At 43.1% G+C, this 21,859-nt stretch overlaps 3 protein-coding genes across 3 annotated transcripts in view; all 3 read left to right on the top strand.

Annotated features, from left to right (window-relative positions):
- Positions 1–775: 775 nt before the first annotated feature.
- Positions 776–2,815, top strand: LOC115368708 (small integral membrane protein 26-like). Its single transcript, XM_030065044.1, has 2 exons — positions 776–1,025; positions 2,381–2,815. The coding sequence occupies exons 1-2, from the start codon at positions 902–904 to the stop codon at positions 2,551–2,553; spliced, it is 297 nt and encodes a 98-aa protein (XP_029920904.1). The 5' UTR covers positions 776–901; the 3' UTR covers positions 2,554–2,815.
- A 794-nt stretch (positions 2,816–3,609) lies between these two features.
- On the top strand, positions 3,610–15,676 carry dtd1 (D-aminoacyl-tRNA deacylase 1). Its single transcript, XM_030063884.1, has 6 exons — positions 3,610–3,740; positions 4,174–4,264; positions 4,527–4,762; positions 6,166–6,263; positions 10,738–10,902; positions 14,355–15,676. The coding sequence occupies exons 1-5, from the start codon at positions 3,698–3,700 to the stop codon at positions 10,891–10,893; spliced, it is 624 nt and encodes a 207-aa protein (XP_029919744.1). The 5' UTR covers positions 3,610–3,697; the 3' UTR covers positions 10,894–10,902; positions 14,355–15,676.
- A 2,551-nt stretch (positions 15,677–18,227) lies between these two features.
- The window catches only part of LOC115366837 (sodium/potassium/calcium exchanger 3-like), a 53,290-nt gene continuing 49,658 nt past the window's right edge, over positions 18,228–21,859 (top strand). Inside the window, exon 1 of the mRNA XM_030062489.1 lies at positions 18,228–18,725. Coding sequence (XP_029918349.1) covers positions 18,473–18,725 — 253 coding nt within the window. The 5' untranslated portion in view covers positions 18,228–18,472. The remainder of the gene's footprint in view (positions 18,726–21,859) is intronic.

The raw sequence follows: 21,859 nt of genomic DNA, 5'->3' as shown, positions 1-21,859 counted from the left end.
CTCCCTGCAGGACATGCACACCTGCAGAGTGGACAATAAATTTTACACTCTGCCCAGTTCTCTATTACCATTTTTTTCCCCAACTAATTTATTTTATTAGGTGTTTTTTTTTTTTTTTTTTTTTCATCTTTCATTTTGTTTGCTCTCATTGATTGTTAAACACTCTGTTTTAGATGAGTGATGTGATATATTTTTTAGAATCATAAATAAAGTATATTCTTGTTCTTATTCTAGATAGCCTTGTGTCCGAGCCATGCAAACCAAATTGTCTTCTCTTCACTACCAAGAAATCTCATTTAAGTTGATCCGTAGCATCTATCCAGTGAAACATTTCTTACTATGTTAATCAGTGACAGTTAATCAGATTTCACTCTTTTCTACGGAAATATTATATTTGGTAACTATGTTTACAGTGACAAAAATGATCATTCATTTTTCCTTGTTAATCTAATTTTACTTCTTGTGAAATTCCACATTCACAATTAAGTAAACAAACAAAATCAGTTCTATCAAAACAATGAATGCATATACAATGGTTTCAAAGTCTTTAAGTGAATTTTCTGTTGTTTGATTTATTTATTTATTTATTTATTTGGCCTTTTAATGACTTTTTATTGTCTTTTAATGCTTCGGCTACTTGTAAGCGATGGTCTTATCTTCTTTGTCAGTTCATGACTTGAAATAAAAACAGAAATCTCTCCACAAAAAAAAAAAAGGGAAAATAGACACAAAAAAAATCTCTCAACTGATGTTTTTTCAAGTCCTGCCCCGGAAGTGTAAACTCTTGCCTGTACCTGTTCTTCCGGAGTCATCCTGTCATGGCTGCGCCCTAGTCAAACGTACCCAGACCTCTTTGCATCTGGATTCATGCTAACAGGTGAAACTGTGGAGCCGCTCCGTCATGACTTTTAAAGATCTGGCCAAGTGGAACACGAGGGTGTCCATCCTGTACGCCGTCGGCGTGTGGAGCATGGTGGGCTCGTACGCCTACTACAGATACCACGGCTATTTCGATGAAAACACAGGTGGGTTCACCCAGCAGTGAGGTCAGGCAGTGCACGGATACCTGGCTGCTTTAAATCATTTTAACAAGACGCTGTTCTGCCAGAGACACGACTCGCTGCTGGGGCTTTCACTCAGCACTGGGAGGCTAACTTCATGCTAACATTTAGTTAACGCAGCTGTAACTTGACGTTTTGACGTTACGTGACGTTTTCCTCAGTTTACTAACATAATTTACAATGTAATAACCAGTAGCACTGCGTGGTGTGTAGTTTCTGCTTCATAATTTCATTTTAGAGAATTGTCTCGATATATAAGCTAAGTATCTCAATAGCAGTACGATATACAATATGACTATGGGTTCACACTTTGAAATTTTAAGTGTAGCCACAGAAAATTAAGCTTTCTTCAGAAAAACATAATAATACCAACTGGACGTAGAAAATAGTTACTTCACACAAGTATTTTGTTTATCAGAACTGACCAATCACTGTCTGAGGCTAACTCTAACCCCTAACCCCTAACCCCCTAATAGTCCATATCGTTGCCTTTGGAGATATTAATATCACACATGTTCATGTCCAAATACCGATGTGATGACGATATATTGTTCAGCCCTATCTGATCTGGTCTGTTTGATTCCAGCAGCTGTTTAATAATCATAGGTCATCAGGCCAGATCACAGCTCAGCTTGGCTTTACATACCAACAGTTTATAGAAAACAAAACAACACATATCAAAAGGTTTGTTATATTAAAGATACATATGTTGAAATGAGCTACTTACCGAATTACTGACTATTCAAAATACATGTTGATCATATTAGACTACAGGCTTTACAAGACAACCTGCAAATGTTGGTAACATCAAATAGGATAAAAACTAGCCATTTCTTAGAAACTACTAGCCAGAAGTAACAGTGGATCATTTGTTAAAGATTGTCTTAAATAAATATGATCTGGGACTGTCTGGGACTCTTAAGTAAATGGTAGAATTGGATTGCAGTAAAGGGCCAATTAAAATAGTAGTGGAGTAATGAAGAGTAATGTAACATTTGGGCCTACAAAAACAAAAATGTACATATCTGCATCACAAGAGTTGTTCATCAGTTAGAAGTAAGCATTATTAATTTAGATTTAGTAGTTGAGTGCTGTATCACAAACTAGTGAAAATAGTGTTGATTAGTACTTGGCAGAATATTGATCACTGCTCATTTCTGACTACTGCATTTTGGGAGCTAACCACTTCTCTCCCCCCTTTCAGTTGTCCTGACTTAATCAATTATCAGATATGCTCTCAATCTAAATTACCTAGATGTGATTAAATGTTGAAATATCTCCAGGACTAAATCTTTCTTTGCTTCCTCCCGTCAACTCAGTGAAAAAAGAAGAGGAGGAGACGACAGTGCCGGTAAATCCACGTGAAAAGGTCTACGAGACGGCTCACACCAAAACCATCATCGTATACAAGGAAGACTTTGTCCCTTATTCTACCAGGATTTACAACTTCATCAAATCCTTCAGCGGGGAACCTGGCACAGGAGACAAATAAGCGTTACTGCATCCTTATACGAAGGAGTATGGACACTCAATGAACTTGTCCAGAGCAATTATGTGTTTTTACAAAGGAAGCATTATTTCTTTTGCACAATACACGGACCATGGATCTTTATGTTGCACTATGAAGTTATCCTCTTGTGTCTGGACCTTATACTGATTTGTAAGAGTCCAATGCAGTGTGCCCTGCAGAAGCTGCCGTCAGTGTATGAATGTTGATGGGCATCATATTTTACCATTAAATTTTAATGAGTATTCCGCAGTATTAGTCTTCTTCACACCATTGTGTATCCTACAGCAAGGTTATACCTATTAAGAACCTCTTAAATCTTGCCCCTGATATACAGGTACCCCCAATATTATAATGAAAAAACAAACTAAAACTGATACTGAAGGTAATAAAAACTCGGGAAACTAACTGAACCTAAACTGAATTGAAAACAAAAAATCAAAGATGAAATAAAAAAACAAAAATAAAAAATACACTCGAGTAACTTTGTCCTACAGTAAAACAAAGTTGCCATAACCACTCTTGCAAAAGCACTGGTGATAGTCATTTGATTCTCTTGAGCCCTATGAACATAACAGCATGTTAAAGATGCATGAGCAGTAGATGGATCTTTATGTTGCAATATGAATTTATCCATTTGTGTGAGGACATTATCCTGATTTGTAAAAGAGAGTCCAATGCATTGTGCCCTGTGTGGCTCTGAGGAAGCTGCTGCCTGTGTGTGAATGCTGATCAGCTGTCATGGGTCATATTTGCTGTTAAGTTGTAACCACTATACTGTATAGTGGTGACAGCTCATCAGCATTCACACAGTATAGTCTATACTGCAGTATTCCTATTACTCTTATTCACACTGCAGTCGACCCTACAGTCAAAGTTGCCATAACCAGTCTTGCAAAGTTATTGGTGAAAGTTATGTGATACTCTTGAACCCAATAAAATACAATTGCACTGACAATAGAGTAACTCAATCTGAAGTCATATCAGTAACCCATGATAGAGTTGTACTGGTTGTATTGTGCAGAGGATGGCTATGGCCACTTTTGGCCAGAAGAGGGCGACAGTGCTACGTAATCGTTTTTTGGTAATCGGAAGTTGTAAGAGCGTGCTCACCAGCACAACGAAAACAATGAAAGCTATCATTCAAAGGGTCACGAAGGCGAGTGTGACAGGTAAGCGGTTATATTTGAACCGAGCTGGGCTGCCATATTTAGACGCCACTGATAAATGACACCCCGTAGAGGATAGCGCAACTTGAATTACCGCTTAGCAGGCATGGTAACGCTAGCTAGCTCGGTTAGCATTAGCCGAGCAAAAATGAATTGCAAGGCGGACAGTCAAACGTGGCTGTGACGGTCCTGCCAGCTCCGTCAGATGTAGAGGATAGCAAAGGGATATTTCAGCACACAAACATGAACGTGTCTTTTATTTATTTATTTATTTTTTTAAACGAGAATGACAGCTGAATGACAGCCGTGACTGCCGGCTCGGTTTCTTCCTCGCTGAGTGATGTCATTGAGTCTGTCACCTGTCACTCTCGGCTGTGTGTCACCCAAAATGACAGCGGCTCACCCGACTGATCAACCCTTCTCTGTTTACCGGCAGTGGGAGAAGAGCAGATCAGCTCGATAGGACGAGGACTGTGTGTACTGCTGGGCATTTCTGTTGAGGACACCCAGAAGGATGTTGACTACATGTGAGTGTGTGTGTGTGTGTGTGTGTGTGTGTGTGTGTGTGTGTGTGTGAGAGAGAGAGAGAGAGAGAGAGAGAGAGAGAGAGACTTTGGGTGATGAGTCAACAATTTGTGTCAGAAAGTTTGTCTGTGTGCTTGTTCCAGTACAGTAAGTTAACTTCAATACCAATATCATGCAGCTTAATCAGCTTGATTGTCATGCTATTCGTACAGTACATACAGGCTGATAGGCTCATGAAGCTCATTGTTCACCTTCTGTTTGCAGGGTCCGCAAGATCCTCAACCTGCGTCTGTTCGAGGATGAGAATGGCCGGGCGTGGAGCAAAAGTGTCATGGACAGGGAGTTTGAAATACTGTGTGTCAGCCAGTTCACCCTGCAGTGCATACTGAAGGGCAACAAGCCGGACTTCCACTCAGCCATGCCTGCAGAGTTGGCCCAGCCCTTCTACAACAACATCCTGGAGAACATGAGGAGCACCTACAAGCCAGAGCTCATTAAAGGTGAGTGAGCTGATCACACAGTTGTCCATGTCTTTATAGTCCCCCATAGGGCTGGGTGATGTATCATAATTATAGTATATATGACAGGGTTTTGGATATTGCAAGATCGTGATATGGCATAAGTTTTGATTCCTGGTTTTAAAGGCCGCATTACAGTAAAGGGATGCAGTCTTCTGACCTTATTTGCCTTTACCTGCTTGGTCATCATATTTTTATCAAAGCACCAGTTGACATGTCTATGATATCATCACAATATCGATATTGAGATACTTGGTCAAAGACATTGTGATGTTTGATTTTGTGCCCCACCAGAATCAATGATGTACCCCTCCACTGGATGACGTTTGACCTTAAAGACTCAAGAGACATTCAAGATGGAGAGGAGAATTTATCTTAATAGAACTTAAACAATCAATTCATTTCCCCAGACATCGTCAGTGGTGCACGCAGTAAAATCGTTGCACTTTTTGCGATGTCTGGTGGCAAACCTAGGTCAGATATTAACTAGTGGGCAGCCCTTGTTTATTTCCTGGAAGATGGATTTGAAAATATTGGAATAGATAGATAGATAATCCAAAGTTCAAAGGTCATTATTGCGGGTATGGGGTCACCAGCAAGAGCCAGGTTGAATAGATTCCTTGGAGATAGTTAAAATGCAGAGTTTCTCACAGCTGCTGGTTTCCAAGCTAATTAAAAACAAAAATTGAGAGGGTCACTGTTGTTGCCACTCCTTATAAGTTTGGATCAGTGCCCTCTCCCCTTGCTCTTTAATTGCTTGCCTTCCCATCTCCGTGTAGGGTTACAGTGGTTTGCTCCCAGGGACTATGTGCATTGCATAGGGGTGGGAGGTGTGCTTTGTCAGTGCTGCGATTCGGCAGCGGTGGCAGTGGCATTGAATTGGGTCAGCCCACCGGGGAGCAGGTGCGGAGAACACCTTGTCCCAGTGAGGGAGGCATAAGGCTTCTTAATTAGTCCCCCCCTCCGGAGAGGAAACATGATGATGCAGCGCTTTTCCACCGCTGCCCACGGCTTCATTGTGCAGATGGTGTCATTAATCTCTTGGACCCACTGGAAGAAAGGAGAACATTTAAGTTGAAACTTATGTGCTCCTCCCGCTAACATTCTTCTTTTGTCCCCAATGTCTCAAGGCGCCACGTCATCCAAGTTGCCCACAAAACATCGACTAGTAGCACCTAACAAACTCCAGATTTGTGTTTACTGCCTGTTTACATGGTCATCTGTGAATGTGGATCCCTAAGACTGCACTGGCCTACTTAAATTGAGTAAACAGTAGGCTAATTGTTGCATTAACACTAATAGGTGATAATTAAACAGTCAAAACACAGCACCTTGTTTCCCTTTGTTTAATTTCTCATGACTTCTAAAATGTTTTGTATTTCCAGATGGGAAGTTTGGGGCCTACATGCAGGTCCACATTCAAAATGATGGACCCGTCACCATTGAACTGACTTCCCCTACTGGTCCCACAGACCCCAAACAGGTACGTTGCTGATGCTGGCAACAGGATACAAATATACATGGAACAGACATGCTGAATGCATTGTTGTTTTCATTTACTTCAAAAGTAAGAGGAGAGCACTTTCATTTTTGGTGTCTGTAAGTTTTATTAGCATGAACGTTTTGGCAATGAAGCCTCCCCCAATGTGGTTACAAACAAAATACTTCATGTCACTTAAATAATGGCCTCAACCTGTGATCATAGGCAGATTTTTCACTTTCATAATGGAGCTGAATTATTGGTAACACCCACAGACACATCAACATAATGCTCTCTGCTAACTAAGAGTACAGAAAGTCTAGATAATGTCTGGACTTTCAGTGTGAGTAATGCTTGGCCTGATTATATATTTTTCCATGAGATTTTTTTGTTTGCTTGTAAGCACGCTGAGGAAGGCTTCGTTGCCAAAATGTCCATGCTAAAATAAAAGTGGAAGACCCCAGAAATGAGGGTGCTGTCCTCTTGCCTTTGAAGACATACCTGGTTCTTTCAGATTCAGCACCCATTTAAAAAAAAAAAAAAAAAAAAAAAAAAGTTGTTTGAACTGTTTGCCATTCTCATTTACGCCATCATTAGACTTTGAAACTGGAAGGACAGTAAACACCATTTAACTCGTTGAGGCCTTTACTAAAATCAGTTGAAACCTCCTGACCATTTTTGTTCAGTGTGTGGAGCATCAGTTTGGTATCACTCAAAGATTCTCTTTAATCTTCATTTTCAGCCACTAGGTGGCGATATACTGCATGTTCTTGTGGTCTTCTCTACAGGTTGACCCCATTGCTACCCATGCTATGTGGAGCACTGCCTTTAACTGTCAAGAGGAGGGTACGAAACACGTGTAGTCACAAATGAAAGGTCTTAAAATGGTGATGCATCCTCCACCACCAGTGACTTCATGGGGGTGATGTGTATTTAGGGGCGAATGATACAACAGACTAGCGTGTCCCTGTGACATCCCCTAGCTGTATGAGCCACATTTGATTTGAGATGACTGATAAGTCAGCAGGGGATGTGGCTGGGTGGATAGCGTTTTGGTGTTGTCAACTCAAGGCTTGTTCCTATGTTAATTCTTTATTTTTTGTTTTGCCCGCTGTATAGTCAGCACCCAATACTGTCAAGGTACCCCTGAGCAAGGGCAACGCCTCCCCTCCCCTTCCCTTCCCTCTGTGCATGCATACATCTGCTCCAAAGACAGATATTGAAAGCAAACTAATATTGGCTAAATAGCCCAATACAACACAATGGACAGTTGCTTGCAATAAGGTATTGCTATTGTGGCTGTAATTGTCCATTTACAAATAAAACCTGAAAGACCCAGATAGCAGTAATCACGTCCTAGCCAGAATCGACTTCGGCTATTGTCACGTCTTTAATGCCCTTGTGGAGTTGGACTGATTTACCGTCTTCTCACTCAGTTACCCTCGGCCAAGCTGAGCGTAACTCAGCTTGGCCCCCCCATCTCAAACTGGCTTAGCAAAGTGTATGTCTGTATGTGGGCGACAGGGTGTTTCATGTGGACTTTGGATGACTGGCAGCACAAACCACCATGCACACAGCAGGCTTCGTGGAGCTCAATGCTGCCACATCGTGCTCGCACTCACCCCCTACCTGTCCCTGTGGGAGTCGAGCAGGCCTCCTCCCGGCACGCTTATCCCGTCCTCTATTGCCTTGATAATATGCTCCATACTGCAGGACCGGGGTAAAGCCAGGATGTCTCTGTCAAAAGGATTTCTTTATGCCGAAGTTGTGCTTGGAGTTCACAATAGGTTACTATCACTGGCAGTACATGCTGAGAGACAGCTGCGACTGCTGGATGAGGCTGTATGTCCTCGGGTCTTTTGAGGGAACAGCTATCTCTCCAAATAAACCACAAATTGTAGATAGCTATTGACTAAATACTCTTACTGCTCAGTTTCAGTAACAAATAGCTGCACAAGCCTGAAGCCAAGTAGATATTAAACCATTCAGAGGCAAGATAAATATTTCCTACCCCCTCAGGCATGGGGAGACACCTCTCTCAGCCTCTTTTTCCAACTGTTTGAAAGAAGTTCATTTATTCCTCCCCTCCATCCTCCTGCATTGATTCTGGTCACTTGGAACTTGGAATTGATTCTGGTCACGTGGAGCGGGGCCAGCGCGCTAATGCTACGGTTATGGGCCGGCTTTGGCTGCTCTCCCCCCAGTGGGCTTGGCCGGCTAGCCCGAAGGGGGAGATGTTAAGCGGCCCTCAGAATTTTAATCTTGTCTTGTTTGGGATGTTTTGCTGTGTGGGCCGAGGAGCCAAAGCCAAGGCTCAACATGAGGGATAACAGGCCAGCCAATAGGCTAAGCCTGGCATGGGGGGAAATTAAGCAATGGCCAACAGACACTGTTCCTTTCTTTCCATGAATCAGGGGTTTAGTCCACTGCAGGGTCAAGCAGCCAATAGGCAGGGGTGTTTTACAGAGCAATATAACTCGTCCTGCTCGAACACTCTGTTCGGAGTGTTAAAATATCGGAGTAATGTAACTGAAAGAGGCAGTTGTTTTCTTTTATTTGTTGTTGTACATTGTTATTTTGACCTCTGGCCTCAAACCCAACTCACACAAAATTTCTGTAATGATTGATCAGTTTAGGTGCAGGTTTTATTGGGCTGTGGGAGAAACACGCATTCGTATTTGTATGTGGTAAGAGGCTGGTTCAAACATATACCTCTATATTATTTCTTCTATTTTAGGTTATTTTTTTCATGTTAGTTATTTATTTATTGATTTATCCTTACCGGATGTTATATCATAAACAAATACAGTAAGCCTGTTCTGACACTACAGCATGCTTGATGGGTTCACATAGGGATGACTGAATTTTTTTTATGTTTTAAGCTTGTACCATTTAAATAATAGAACGTGTTACGCAATGGTGTGGACTTTTAGCATGACATTTAGTTCATAAATATTTCTATTGGCTGCCATAAAAAATTTAGTTGCTGTGTTTACAGGCTGTTTTCAAATCATGGATAGCATACCTGCTTTATCTTTACTGTTGTGCTGTTCTGTGGAGCGTGAAAACTACAATGAGAGAGAAAGAGAGGCGATTTTATCCAAGGATTTGATGGAAGTAGTGATGAGCCACACTGAAAGGCGTTTAGAATTGCTATTTTGGAGTGTGTGAGAGGCCGTGCATGCAGTTACAACAATAGCCTCATTGAAGTGATCATATGACGGCCCAGAATAGCTCAAGATGAGGAGAGAATAGATCTGGTCGTGTATTCACAAAGACTGCCACATTTGGAGCGCTGGTCTCGGGCACTGATGACTCCTTCATTTAATTCATTATGCTAATTTCTTATGCATGTTAGACCTTTAGATGCAAAGTGAACAGACTACAAAGGTCATGATCTGCAAGTCATGATGTTGCACTTTTGTGGTGTGCGCCTCAGTCCACTGAGCCACCAGCAACCCCAGATCAACGTTATCGTTTCAGCTACACTTCAGCCAAAGAGAATACATTTTACACGTTGAGATATCTGCAGCACAAAGCAAAGCCTTGCACAATGAAAATGTATGAATGTCACGCATGCCATGAATATTTCATTGCCAGGCCTGTTCTTGGAGCTAAATATTTCAGCTGTTTAGCGACACATCTTGGTAAAAATATTACAGGACATGCTGAACATTTTAACAAATCAAGGCATTTTTTTGAAGAGTGCATATGTTGTTTTTACTTGACTTTTGCTCATTTCTATTTTATGCAAAATACACACTAATAATGAACGTCTGTAGAGGGGAAATCTACTTGACATTTTGGCAAGGCAAAAATTCATATCACTATAACACTGTTAAGAATAGAACTGCTAATGGCAGCTTTCCTTGTATTTCTGAGATATTTCCAGTGCTGCGGCAGTGCCGTAAAACATCAGTGGTAGATGTCAGTTTTTGGTGTCATTCCCTGCAAATCAAAAAGCAAAGGATTCTTTCTAGACTCACCAGTTTGTACCGATGTTCAACAAGGGTGAAATTGATTGTAGAGGGGGCAGAGATATCACATATCTGCATGCAACAAGTTCTGACTGAAGCAGGGCAAGACGAGACAGGAAAAATGCACTGAATATGACACATTGATCATATAAATAACAAGCGCAAGAAGATCAGAGGATGTATTTTCTCCCCTCAGTAAAGGGTTCTTTAGGCGCAAATTTTGCATTTACAACCAAAATAGTATCTATTACAAAAAGCTCATATCTTCATACCAAAATCAGCAGATGGCAATCTGCTCTGACTAAGCTTTTCTCCTTTGGAATATAACTTTTTTGATAAAGCAGAAGCTAATCTGTTATTATTCATGGCAGGAATGCTTTAGATAAATCGCTTTAGCTCATCTTTGTCCTACAAAACTTTCTATGAGGATGCATGAAATGATGGACTATAAGATGAAGTCAATGAACATTTTGAATACTGAGCGGTGGTGTGCATTGCAGCTGTCCAAGCAGGAGAAGCAGCAGCAGAGGAAAGAGAAGACGCGCTCCAAAGGCCCCTCGGAGCTGGGCAGGGAGAAAGGTGCCCTGCGTTCCAGACAAGACCCCAACGCCAGCAGCGGGGCCGAGGGTGACGTGTCCTCAGAGAGGGAGCCATAGGGCAGCACGGTGAGGGAGCCCAAGGGGAAAACACATACACACACACACACACACACACACACACACACACAAAACCGCATTACAGAGATTTTTTTTTTACTGTCAGTGATATTTAAGGTCAATACAATATGCTAGACACGTTTTGTTTTCATTGCAGGTGCTTTGCTATACACACACAGAGGTGTCATCATTGTGTTTAATTGGAAATAATCTGTTTTATGTGAACAGCCATGGTCATGCACGTTAATCAAGTGCTGGAGCAAGAAGCACACATCTAAGAGAGAAAACCTAATTGGTCTGTTAGACTTCACAAAGCTTTATCGGGGTCAAAATGTTGGTTTTTTTTTTTGTTTGTTTGTTTGTTTTTTGGTTTTATTTTGTTGTTGTTTTTGCACAATAAACGTGTGTATGGAGAAATAGTGTGAGCAGGGTTTTCTTTCTCAAAGAATCGGTTTTAGCCAGAGTTTGGTACACTAAATTGGTTTTCAGTCCAATTCCAGGTAGCATTTAAAAAGTTGTGCAGATACACCTGAACGCCTGGAGAGACAGAATGATCAGTCAATATGTAGCTTTTATATAACAAAATCTTTGCAGCAAATCATTCAGTAGTTTTTTTTTCTTCTGCCACTTTGAAAAAAAATATGTTTGTCTAAAAATGCTAGAAAAGGCAAGAAATACACCAAAATACCAATACACACTTAAACCATCCTGCTCCATATGTTTGTGTGCATGGCTGTATGTACAGTACAGAATACAGTTGTAGATCTGCAGAAAAAGGAGCGAAACAGTCTATCATTCACATTCACCTCAGCAACTCTGTTTTCTACTTTCCCCATTTTCTAACTTCACCTGCTGTTGATAAGAGCTTATAACAACCAAGAGTTACTACCTTTATTGTTTATCAGGCAAGAAAGGTTGTTGGAATTGTTGAGGTCATCCATTCTATTAAAGCGAAGCAGATATTGGTTAAGTGACTGATTTGCAAGCATAACAAACTGACGTGAGGGACACACACTTTATTATTAAAACTACTGCAAAACTGAAAGATATGCAAGTACTGTGGAAAGACTATATTTACAAATGGACTGTTTACAAAAAGAAAGGGGAAATGGATTGGAGAGTGGCTAAAATATGAACGGATATGAAAAATGGACTTAAGGCCCCAGTGTACTTGTGAGCGTGTGTGTGTGTGTGTGTGTGTGTGTGTGTGTGTATTGAGATCTGTGTGTGTAGGGGAGTCTGAATGGTAATATTCACTGGTCTGGGTAGTCTGGGTTGACCAGTTCCCAGATAAGTTAGTCTGTAGCCCCTTTTCCAGAGCCCGTTCAAGGCAGGAATGTTGTGCCATTATTCCCTCTCACTGTTCTGTGTAAAATATACAGACATCTAAAGGAGAGGCATTACTTTCCTTGTGTTAAGCCGGCAGCAGAGGTAGTCACAGAGCCAAGTTGCTGTCTGTGTAAACGAGAGACACGGCAGGATAGATTGAGGGGGGGGGGGGGGCGTTTTGATGACATGTTAATGTGTGTGATCCACCACCAGGAGATTTAAAAGCAGTTAGCAGCTACTTTGCTCGTGTTTGAAGAGTGGTATAAATGTGCACAGCTAGCAAAAGCACATTAACACTCAGTTCACCTGTCATTGTTTAGGAAGCAGTGTCGCTGTTCATTGCAGATGTTACACATGCACACTACACACCGACACTGTTGTGTTACATGTCACACCTAAAGTCTCCCCTCTTTTTCCTGAAAAAGACATGCTATCTAAAATCACACACTCTGGGCAGCATTATGCTGGCTTTGTTCAGTTCAGTGAAAAAAAAAAAAAGAGAGAGAGAGACAACTCCAGCGTAAAGGTGGGTCTTCACGCAGAATCTCGGTGTAAAAAGGGTTTGCCGTTGTCCTCTGACCAGCTGATGTCCATTGGAGGTGGCGTTGAAAGGGAAAGGTTGATGTCTGTGACTCTCGGTATTGGGCATGATCCTACATCAGTAATGCTCGTGAGAGAGACAGGCCCGTTTGCCTCTCACTCCGTAGTTTGACTTGAGGGGGTTGGTGGTGGGGAGAGGGTGGAGTGGGGAATTGCTGTTATTTGCCCTGAAGTGTTTGTTTACTAGTGCAAAAACAGAGGAGTTATGGGAGAATTTGGACAGGAAGGCGGTGACTCAGCTGCCTCTGTGTCCCTCTCTGCTCTCCCTGCTGAAGCTGCTGCTGGCTCCCATGGCCGGGCACCTCTCCCACTGTAGGAGCTGTTGGCCACACTTTGTAGTCTTAGTTTCATGCAGCCACACAGGCACAGTTAGATACAGACAGAGACATGTAGCAATTCATGTCTGAACCTGCCATGACGGCGGCACTCATCAGAATTCACTCACATGCGATATAGCATCAATAATCAACTCTGTTGTTGTCTTTCTCGCTCCTCGGTAAGCCTCCAGAATCACATGCACATAGACACACACCATGTCCCTTGTGGGTCCTCTGCACCCCACAGCCCTCTCAAGGCTGTCCTACTCTGGAGGGGGCTTGTATTGTAATCCCCAGGTGCATGCTGGGTAAATATCTAGCGCAAGGCATCAGGAAGGCTTCAGCACCTCGTTATGTAAATCTACTTTGCCTGACAGAGAGCCAGACTGAGGGACATGGGGAAACAAGTAAAAGGGCAAAAAAAAAAAAATTATGATAAGTTGAAAGAGTTATTTGGTTTTTCATTTTGTTGGGTGCAGCAGGGGAGTGCACAGGCAGCACTTTGTCTGTGTGTGTGTGTGTGTGTGTGTGTGCTGGAGAGGGAAATTTGGATGTAAGAGAGATGTCAGACAAGGGCTCGCTTGCATGGCTCCGTCGCTGCATATTTTAAAGAGGGAATTGGTGTTCCCGAGGTTTGCTTTGCATGACTTAAACATGAGCCATGCGCACACTCCCCTGAATGAGTAGAGTAATTTGACAGTCCCCTGCTATCTTCTCTCCTCTTCCTTCCTTCCTGGCTGCAGTGTTCTATTTTTGATAGAAACAGTTCACAAGACTATTTCTGCTGCTCTTAGAGTGGTTACAACCATTTTGTTTGCCCACAGTTTTAGCCGTTCTCTAATTGTTGTCAAATTAACTGTTAGAAATCAGAGACATATTCCCTAAATTCTGTTTTCATTTTTTTCATATTCTTTCTTGTCATTTTTATGGTGTCTTGAGTTAAACCTGACACCCAGGAGCAAACCGCCTATTATGAGTCCTTGTATGTGTGAACTTAACTTGGCCAATAACACCGATTCTAATTCCGATCACTGTTTTTGCACTCACTTCATATCTGATCACTGAAACTCACTCTGGATAAGAACAGCCTTTCTGTAACCATTTATGATTTCTCCAGCCCACTATGTGCTTAACAGTTAGTTATTACAAATAAGCTATTTATGAAGAAACAGGGACACAAGATAATAATGTCTCCTTCTGTTTTCTCTTGTGCAGATATCATTTCGGGGACGTGACAGGGAGCCCAGTTTCCTCAGGATGGCCTTAATCCTCGGTGACTTCTACACCTGACTGTGGACTGTCCTCCTTCTTGTTCGCAAACCAACTGGATTCTCTCGGCCCCTCACAGAACGTTGTACCCTTGCTGGCATCCTTGGCCACTCTCCTTCGAGGATCAAGCTCAGATTGGCTAGGTGTAAACAAGGTAGCGACGAGGACGTTTGGCTACACGGCGATGCCCAGTCACCTCAGATTTACGAAGGGAGACTGAACAAGGATGCATGGGAAGGGAACATGGGTGATTTAAGACGGAACACCCTCTTTTTTTTTTTTTTTCCTCAACATCAGCAGTGCTATAACTGTATGACCCCAAGTAGCATTCTGCTGCCCCTCTCTTTCTCTCTGTGTCTTTATATCTGTCCTCGTTTCTGCCTCTTACACACTCTGTCACGCTGTCTCTTTCTCTCTCTCCCTCTGTCTCTTGTTTACCTCTCAGTCCACTGCTCCCGCTTAATCTCTGCTTCAAGACATGGCACCCTGAAGCATCTCACAGCTCCCTGACCTGTAGTACAGCCGCAGGGACATCAGGATAGTGGTAATACGTCAGCACTGCCATATTGATTGCACCATTGAAACTCTGTGATTGGCTTAATTCATGTGTGATTTAAATATTTAAAAGCTTGCCTAGGGTATGTTTGACCCCCTTACACCTGGTATTAACATGCATCTCAGGTGATATGGTGGCCGTCAGATAGTGCTTGATCACATAAAAATATGGATGTTAATGCACCCAGGACATATTGGGGATGAATTTTGATCTGATTGCCCAAATCAACCCTTCCTACCCAGATAATGCAGGATGACAAGGATGTGATATGTGATATACTATGATTGGCTTGCATGCACTGTTGACACACTTCAAGACACGTTAATACCAGGTGTAAAGAGTCTATCTTGAATGATTCACCCCACCGGACCCATTCAGAGGACATGACTGTTTCAAACTGCAGGGAGGGATAGTGCCATACTGCCAGCTTTAGTTGTAGTGTATTTTATCTCTAGGATTGAGTAGGTTGGGCTTAGTGACTAGGAAATAAATGGGCTCAGTGATCTATGCTTTACCTCTGTGGCAACCAGGGCTGAGAGGAGACAGTGGTGTTTCGGCATAGGGGCCCAAAATTCGCCACCATGCTTGGGCAGGCACTGTCACTCTGGCCAAACAAAAACACCATTTATTATGTACAGTTATATTGTGTTTGTGTCAATCGACAGACTTGAATGTACATTTTTGTTGTCATTTTATAAAGATGTCGGGAGAACAAAAAGGTGCCTGTGCTGTGTGTTTATGTATTTTGCCTTGTTCTGCTTGTTTTGTGAGCAGTGGAACCAGGGATGCGCCTCTGTCCTTATTTCTCCTTTGAGCCCCACGACCCGGGCCATCTACAGTATCCTGTACCTGCTTTAGCTCTTTTTTAGTTCAGCAAGCTATTCCTGGCCAACCATACCACGTATACACGCTCTCACTCCCTTCTCTTCTCCAGCCGTGCTGAGCCGAGGTTTCTCCGTGTTGTGGTTGAGCGCAGCAGGAGGGGAGAAGGAGCGGCGACGTAGGAGCCCAGACCCCGGAGATCTCAGAGAGGGGAGACATGACCCAAATACGTCTGCTAGCTCGCTAGCCTAGCAGCACTCCAAATTGGGCTAGAACAGCAGTCCTCCTCCGCAATGCCTGCCTTGTGATCCCATTGCCAGGCAGGTTTTACACTGAAGTTGTCTCAGAAACAAAGAAGTCTGTAGGGGAGGGGTGGGGGATTATATTGATGTATCGAGTGTGTGAGTTGCAGAAATTTGCGACTGATCACAGCTCTGAAAGGGGGAGCAAAGAATGACTGAGGCAGTGATGCTCTCCAAGTTGTGCCTGGCAGTGGCGTCACCTGTCCGTTTTAAAGCAGCGTGCCTGTCCATGTGCGTCTGAGAATGGAAGAGGCAGACAGAATGCGAGCATCCTCTTGTCTGTCCCCATGCTGGACATCCTGAGCTGCAGGGCAGTGGAGTGGGAGTGGGCACTGCGTTACATGGACATGGGAAAGTGGGTTAAATTCCAGGCATTCTGTTACATCTGAAGTCGGGCTGGTTCTGGTTTGTCTTCTTTACAACTTATCTTGCATCTTGTGTGTGTGTGTATGTGTGTGTGTGTGTGTGTGAGAGAGAGAGAGAGAGAGAGAGAAAGAGAGAAAGAGAAAGAAAGAGAGAGTCCCTTGCCAAGCCCACTGGCTATGGAAAAACAATTTAACTGGATTTAATTTGTTGCCCCCCCTCCTCCCCTTCCTCTCCCCCCCTTCCCCTTGCCTTTTCTTTTGTGTGCCTCAGAGAGGTTGGGAATTCATCTTGTTTAGTAACTGCATGCCCACTCTAAGCTTCCTCTGCGAGTTGGTCAGGCCAGGTTTCATGGCAGCTTTTAGGGCCTCCAGTCACGTCTGGATCATCACTGGACTTTGCCTGCCATATGGGATGTCTGTAGTGGTGATGTGTCTGTATTATATTGGCGGGGGAAAAAAAGTTTTCTTTGGCCACAAAAAGTTAAATCTTCCTCTCAAAATATGGCTATCGACTCCTCACACTCATCTCTCCTGTTTTTTCTCCCCTCCGGTCTTGCTTTTTTTTTTTTTTTTTTTTTTGGGTCTTTGGTCCCTGCCTCAAAGGGTTAAAAATGCACAATGAAACCAGTTGCCTGGGAGCCCTGACCACTTTTTCCATTCTTGCTGGAAACTTTCCAGTGCTATTTATATGAAACCTCAGGCCTGACAATCAAGAAACCCACTTTACCAGGATAAAGTATTATCCATTATCCATAAAGTTCTGTTTCACTCGAATCGTTGCACATAAAACATCAGACATGGTAGACATTATACAATGGTATTTGTGGTCTTTATTTCTTTTGCTGACACAGCTATGCAATGAGTGTTCGTAGGACAACACACACAGGCAGCCAGGGGCCTACACGGGTAAAATCAAGCCATGTAACGTCTACTGTGTGTGAATATGACATACATACAATCAGTCCGTGGCAAAATAAGTCATGCAGAACGACAACCAACGTGAAATCTTATTTTGAACCAGATTCTGGAGTATACAACTAAACTATTGGCTACATTTCAGCAAAACAATCAAATTTGACTTGGCATATATTTCATAATGATAGCTATTTTTAGTAGTGGTAGCAATAATAGTAATAACCTAACAGCAGCAGCTTTGGGAGTTGGCTACTGCTCACTCAACTCATATGTTTGCATGGATGAGTGATGCCCAGTCCAAAAACCACAGACTAAGGAGGTTACGGGCAAGTCAGCCTATTTTTTTTCTTTTATGAACAGGCGTACAATTTTTTATTATTCAGCAATATGCAATATATCATCAGCTACATGCAGTCTGCTGTCACCAGAAGCCTTTCCCAGAAGAGGGCAGTGAAAGGCATACATGTCCTTTTTTTTTTTTTTTCTCACAGGAGTCCAACAAACAGCTTGCAATTTTGATCTCACGCTCTAGCTCAATACTCCCCCCCCTCTTCCACCACCATCACCACACACACACACACACACGCACACACACACACCCTTACATGCAGTCACACTCCACCCTTCCACAATTCGTTGAATCTATTTCACTTAATTGCAATTACAGATAAATTAATAGTATTATACCAGCGCAATGTGGATACTAATAACAAAACAAACATCTGCTCCACTTTGGTGACTGTGCGTGCGTGCGTGCGTGTCGCTGCGCGCGCGCATATATGTACCCCCCACTCCCCCCTCCCTCCCTCCCTCCCTCTCTCCCTCTCTCTCTCTGTACAACGCCGAGCCTCCAGTCGCTGACAGCGGACTGACGCATCCATGGAGCGCTCCGGCAGCCGTCCTCTCCTTCACTACTTCCTCCAAACACATTTGAACATGACTTAAGAAAGCCAGCCGTGGCACTTCTAAAGCGAAAAACAGTGTCTGGGACAACCACCTCGCCACTCACAACATCCCGGCGTAACTTTCTTTCTCAACATACACCCCCCCATCCCCCTCAAACCGCCCCCGTGCGTTTTTTTTTTTTTTACCCGTTCCCGGTGAATGAGTAAATTCCCTGGGAACGCACAGGAGGTCGCTCAGTTTGACTCCGGGCTCTGCATGGATGTGGTAGCCGTAGAGGGGATGTCTCTGCCGGGTATCCGACTCCGGAATCGGCCGGCGCAAGTGATGCCGAACCAGAGGAAGATCAAAGCGAGGCGGAAAAGGCGAAAGGAGTTGGTTTTAATCCAGACGTGCTTGTTCGGCGGCTTACTTCTGGTCGTGAAGGGGTTTTCCTACTTAGCGGAAAATTCAGGTGAGGATTTAGCCGTTTGTAAACCTCCTATTGAGAGCGAGCAGCTGGATGCCGAAGAAGGGGAGCAGCATTCCCCGGCGGCAGCGGTTCGGTGGTTATGGCACATGTTTCCTTTGCCGGTGTAAGATTTTGCATGTTAGTAGTTTTTATTTTGGTCGTTTTGGGGGGGAATGTCCCAAACACTACTACACCCAAAAACTGTCTCCTTAAAACGAATTAGAAACCACTATAATAGTCCTGTAATAGTCCTTACAGGGCTCATAGTGTGTGTCCCTCAATGAGTGTACTTGAAGGCATCTTGTACATCCTTAATTTTCCTATTGGGACTAATGAGTCTAGAGAAGTCTGCCCGTGAATTTACACTAACCTCACTTAACTTTATATCTTTTTAAAACATATCTACAGCGGTATAATCTTCTGTGATATGTATGAAAAAAGTTTTTTTTTTTTTTTTTTAATTATTTCGGTTTAGCTGCAATTGGTTCTGGGCACTTCCTCAGCATTTAAATTTGTGTTTCAAGTCAGTGAACAGGTTCAAGCTTCATCTTGTTTTTCTGTCAAAAGTTTACCAAGGCGTGTAGTTCACAGTTGAGGTCACTGTTGTGATGCATGAGAGAGGCCCATTGGTGTTATCAGTAAAAGCCACACATACTGTACAGGCTTCCGTGCATCAGGGTGTCATACTAAGTGCTGCAGGTACACGGCAAGCTATAATGGGAATTCATCTGAGCTTTAACTATGGGAACCTATTCTTGGCAGAGGGACGCAGAGGCTCCTGTATATGCTCAGGTGTTTTAGCTGCAGAGCAGTGAAATCAGGGCAAAGAGCCCCAGGGTATAGGCCTACACCTCTCCACTTTACTGCAAATGGTTACACAATGTCGCTCTCTCTCATTCTCTTTCTCCCTCTCTCTCTCTCAAGTCTAATTCAAGTCAATATGGCTCACTTGGCACGGATGTTAAACAAACAGTGTTGCCAGAGGGGTCTAAATGCATCACAAATACTCAAAATAAATAACTTGTACCTTACACTTAGCATCTGCTTCACTTTGTAGGACTGTCTGCATGTGCTCTGTCTCTCTTTCTCCCTCCCTCTGTTTTTCTAAGTATCTTTCTCTGTGCCCCCCCCCCCCAACACTCCACTTGATTACTGAGTCAGCGTCAGTTAAAGTGAGATGTCACATTTATCACTTTCCATGGACAGAAGGTCTGCATGAATATTCATACATTTATGATTTGTGCATCATCAGTGGGACCCTTATTTATTTATTTATTTATTTTACTTCTTTCCTCCCCACTGTGTATCCTGGTTACAAGGAAAAGCAACAGTGCAGCACTCTGCGTGTGCTGAAAACGAGAAGGCGAACGAGAAATGACACCAGGATGCTTAATGCATTTCCCTTGTCCCCACTGTGCTCTTGTTAACTCTTAATCAGCTTGCCGGAATATCAATTAAAGTTGATTATTTATGATGTACTTAATGAAGTTGTGCTAAATTGAGCTTGATGTTGTGGAGCTGGAAAGCGGAGCACTCAGCGCCTCCATGCCGTGGCACATTAATCATTCCTATACTCCTTTCTGTGTGTGCAAGATAGTGAAGGAGAGAGGGAGAGGGAGGGAGAAGCACAGCACTGGCACGCACAGGCTGCTGCTGTGGCTGCTGCGCAGTGTAGCGAAGGTGAGGCCAGGTGAGAAGTTCAGCCGTGCCCCGAGGCCTGTTGAATACCTGGGCCCTCTAATTCTGTTTGAAGCCCTCGATTAGGCCAGACTTGTGGTTGGCAGAGTGGAAAGGGTAGAGCAATCCTGCTGAGCTCCCTGCATCTCTGAAATGAATTCACCAGTTTCGCCGCTTTGTTGAAGAACATGCCGAAGGAAACCTCAGCCAGAGCCCTGCTTTGACGGTGGCGCCGCTGTTGTGTCTGTGCTCCAACCCTCTAAGAGGAATTCTTTGGAAAATCCTGCAGCTGTCAGTACTGTCTGTTGAGGGGTGTCCATACAAGCTGACACATCCAAGGTGTATACCCGTCCAGCATGGGTGCAAATTTAGGGGGGGTCAGGGGGGACAAGTCCCCTCGAATATTTATAAAAGTTAAATTTGTCCCCCCCAAAAAAATATCATGAGATACAAACCCCTCACTAATACAGGTAATATAACAATACAGAGTGGCAAAACACTTGTAAAATTGTTCATAATTACACCCCTATGCTTGGACCATACCATTTTTACTTTGGCACCCCTCTTGACCCCCTGACCCCCCCACTAAATGTGTCCACCCCAAATGTCTAAGGGAAATTTGCACCGCTGCCGTCCAGTCATCCTCTACTCAGTGCAAAAGGCACTAAAACCTCTTAAAGCAAGGTAATAATGAGGATTTTCTTAATTTAGTCTTATTCTTGGAGTTCTATCTTCATCATCCACCAAGATTTGAGAGTTCCTAAAAGTCACTGACTATAATAAAATGGAGTTTTAGGTGCTGCATTTTCACAGTAATACATCCCAGCAGGACTGGGCGGGCTTTAGTTCCTTTTCTAGGGTAACAATATTATGTGGACCCTGGTAAGACCAAGCAACTGACCAGCAAAGTGAAAATATTCTCCATGTTGGAGCTGATGTACCTATGGGTCATACTAGTGCTGAAACAATATTAGCAAATTATTGACATCAGGCTTTGGAGGCTTGTTGCAGTAAAGAAAGTCCAAATCTGTATCTGATTGATGAAATAATCCCATCCCCAAATAATGTCATATTAATAGCTACTGTTGCTACCAGTTGTTGAAGCTCATGTGCGTCAGTGTAACAAGAGTAACTCACTCCACTGTTACTGGTGAAAGTAAATTTTTAATTGAAGGATCAAACCCAGAAAACCCAGACACTTTCTCTCTTACTCCACTAGTGCAAAAAGGACTGAACAACGATGTGATGTGAAGAACCCAACCTTGGCGAAAGAACGATCTCTAATTCATACAGAGTATACAGACGTCATTGTGTAGCAGTGGGAAAAGTCCACTTTGTGACAATGGCTATAACTTTGTGGCAAATCCAAACTTCGGCCTGTCTTTGTCCTTCCTTAGCTACTTGTCCTCCGAGACTGATGGGATAAGTATCTTTTTACCTGGCCTGGTTACGGGCACTTG

The sequence above is a fragment of the Myripristis murdjan genome, chromosome 1, assembly GCF_902150065.1.
Source record: "Myripristis murdjan chromosome 1, fMyrMur1.1, whole genome shotgun sequence".
In the NCBI taxonomy this organism is placed as follows: Eukaryota; Metazoa; Chordata; class Actinopteri; order Holocentriformes; family Holocentridae; genus Myripristis; species Myripristis murdjan.
Note: the sequence above shows the minus strand (reverse complement) of the source record. Positions and strands in the feature narration are given on the sequence as shown.

What these genes read in the sequence shown, in the direction of transcription:
- LOC115368708 (XM_030065044.1), top strand. Translation starts at nt 902, where the DNA reads ATGACTTTTAAAGATCTGGCCAAGTGGAACACGAGGGTGTCCATCCTG. An exon ending in CTATTTCGATGAAAACACAG is followed by an intron (nt 1,026 to 2,380) that starts GTGGGTTCACCC and finishes CCGTCAACTCAG; the next exon opens with TGAAAAAAGAAGAGGAGGAG.
- dtd1 (XM_030063884.1), top strand. Translation starts at nt 3,698, where the DNA reads ATGAAAGCTATCATTCAAAGGGTCACGAAGGCGAGTGTGACAG. An exon ending in CAGAAGGATGTTGACTACAT is followed by an intron (nt 4,265 to 4,526) that starts GTGAGTGTGTGT and finishes TTCTGTTTGCAG; the next exon opens with GGTCCGCAAGATCCTCAACC. An exon ending in CAAGCCAGAGCTCATTAAAG is followed by an intron (nt 4,763 to 6,165) that starts GTGAGTGAGCTG and finishes TTGTATTTCCAG; the next exon opens with ATGGGAAGTTTGGGGCCTAC.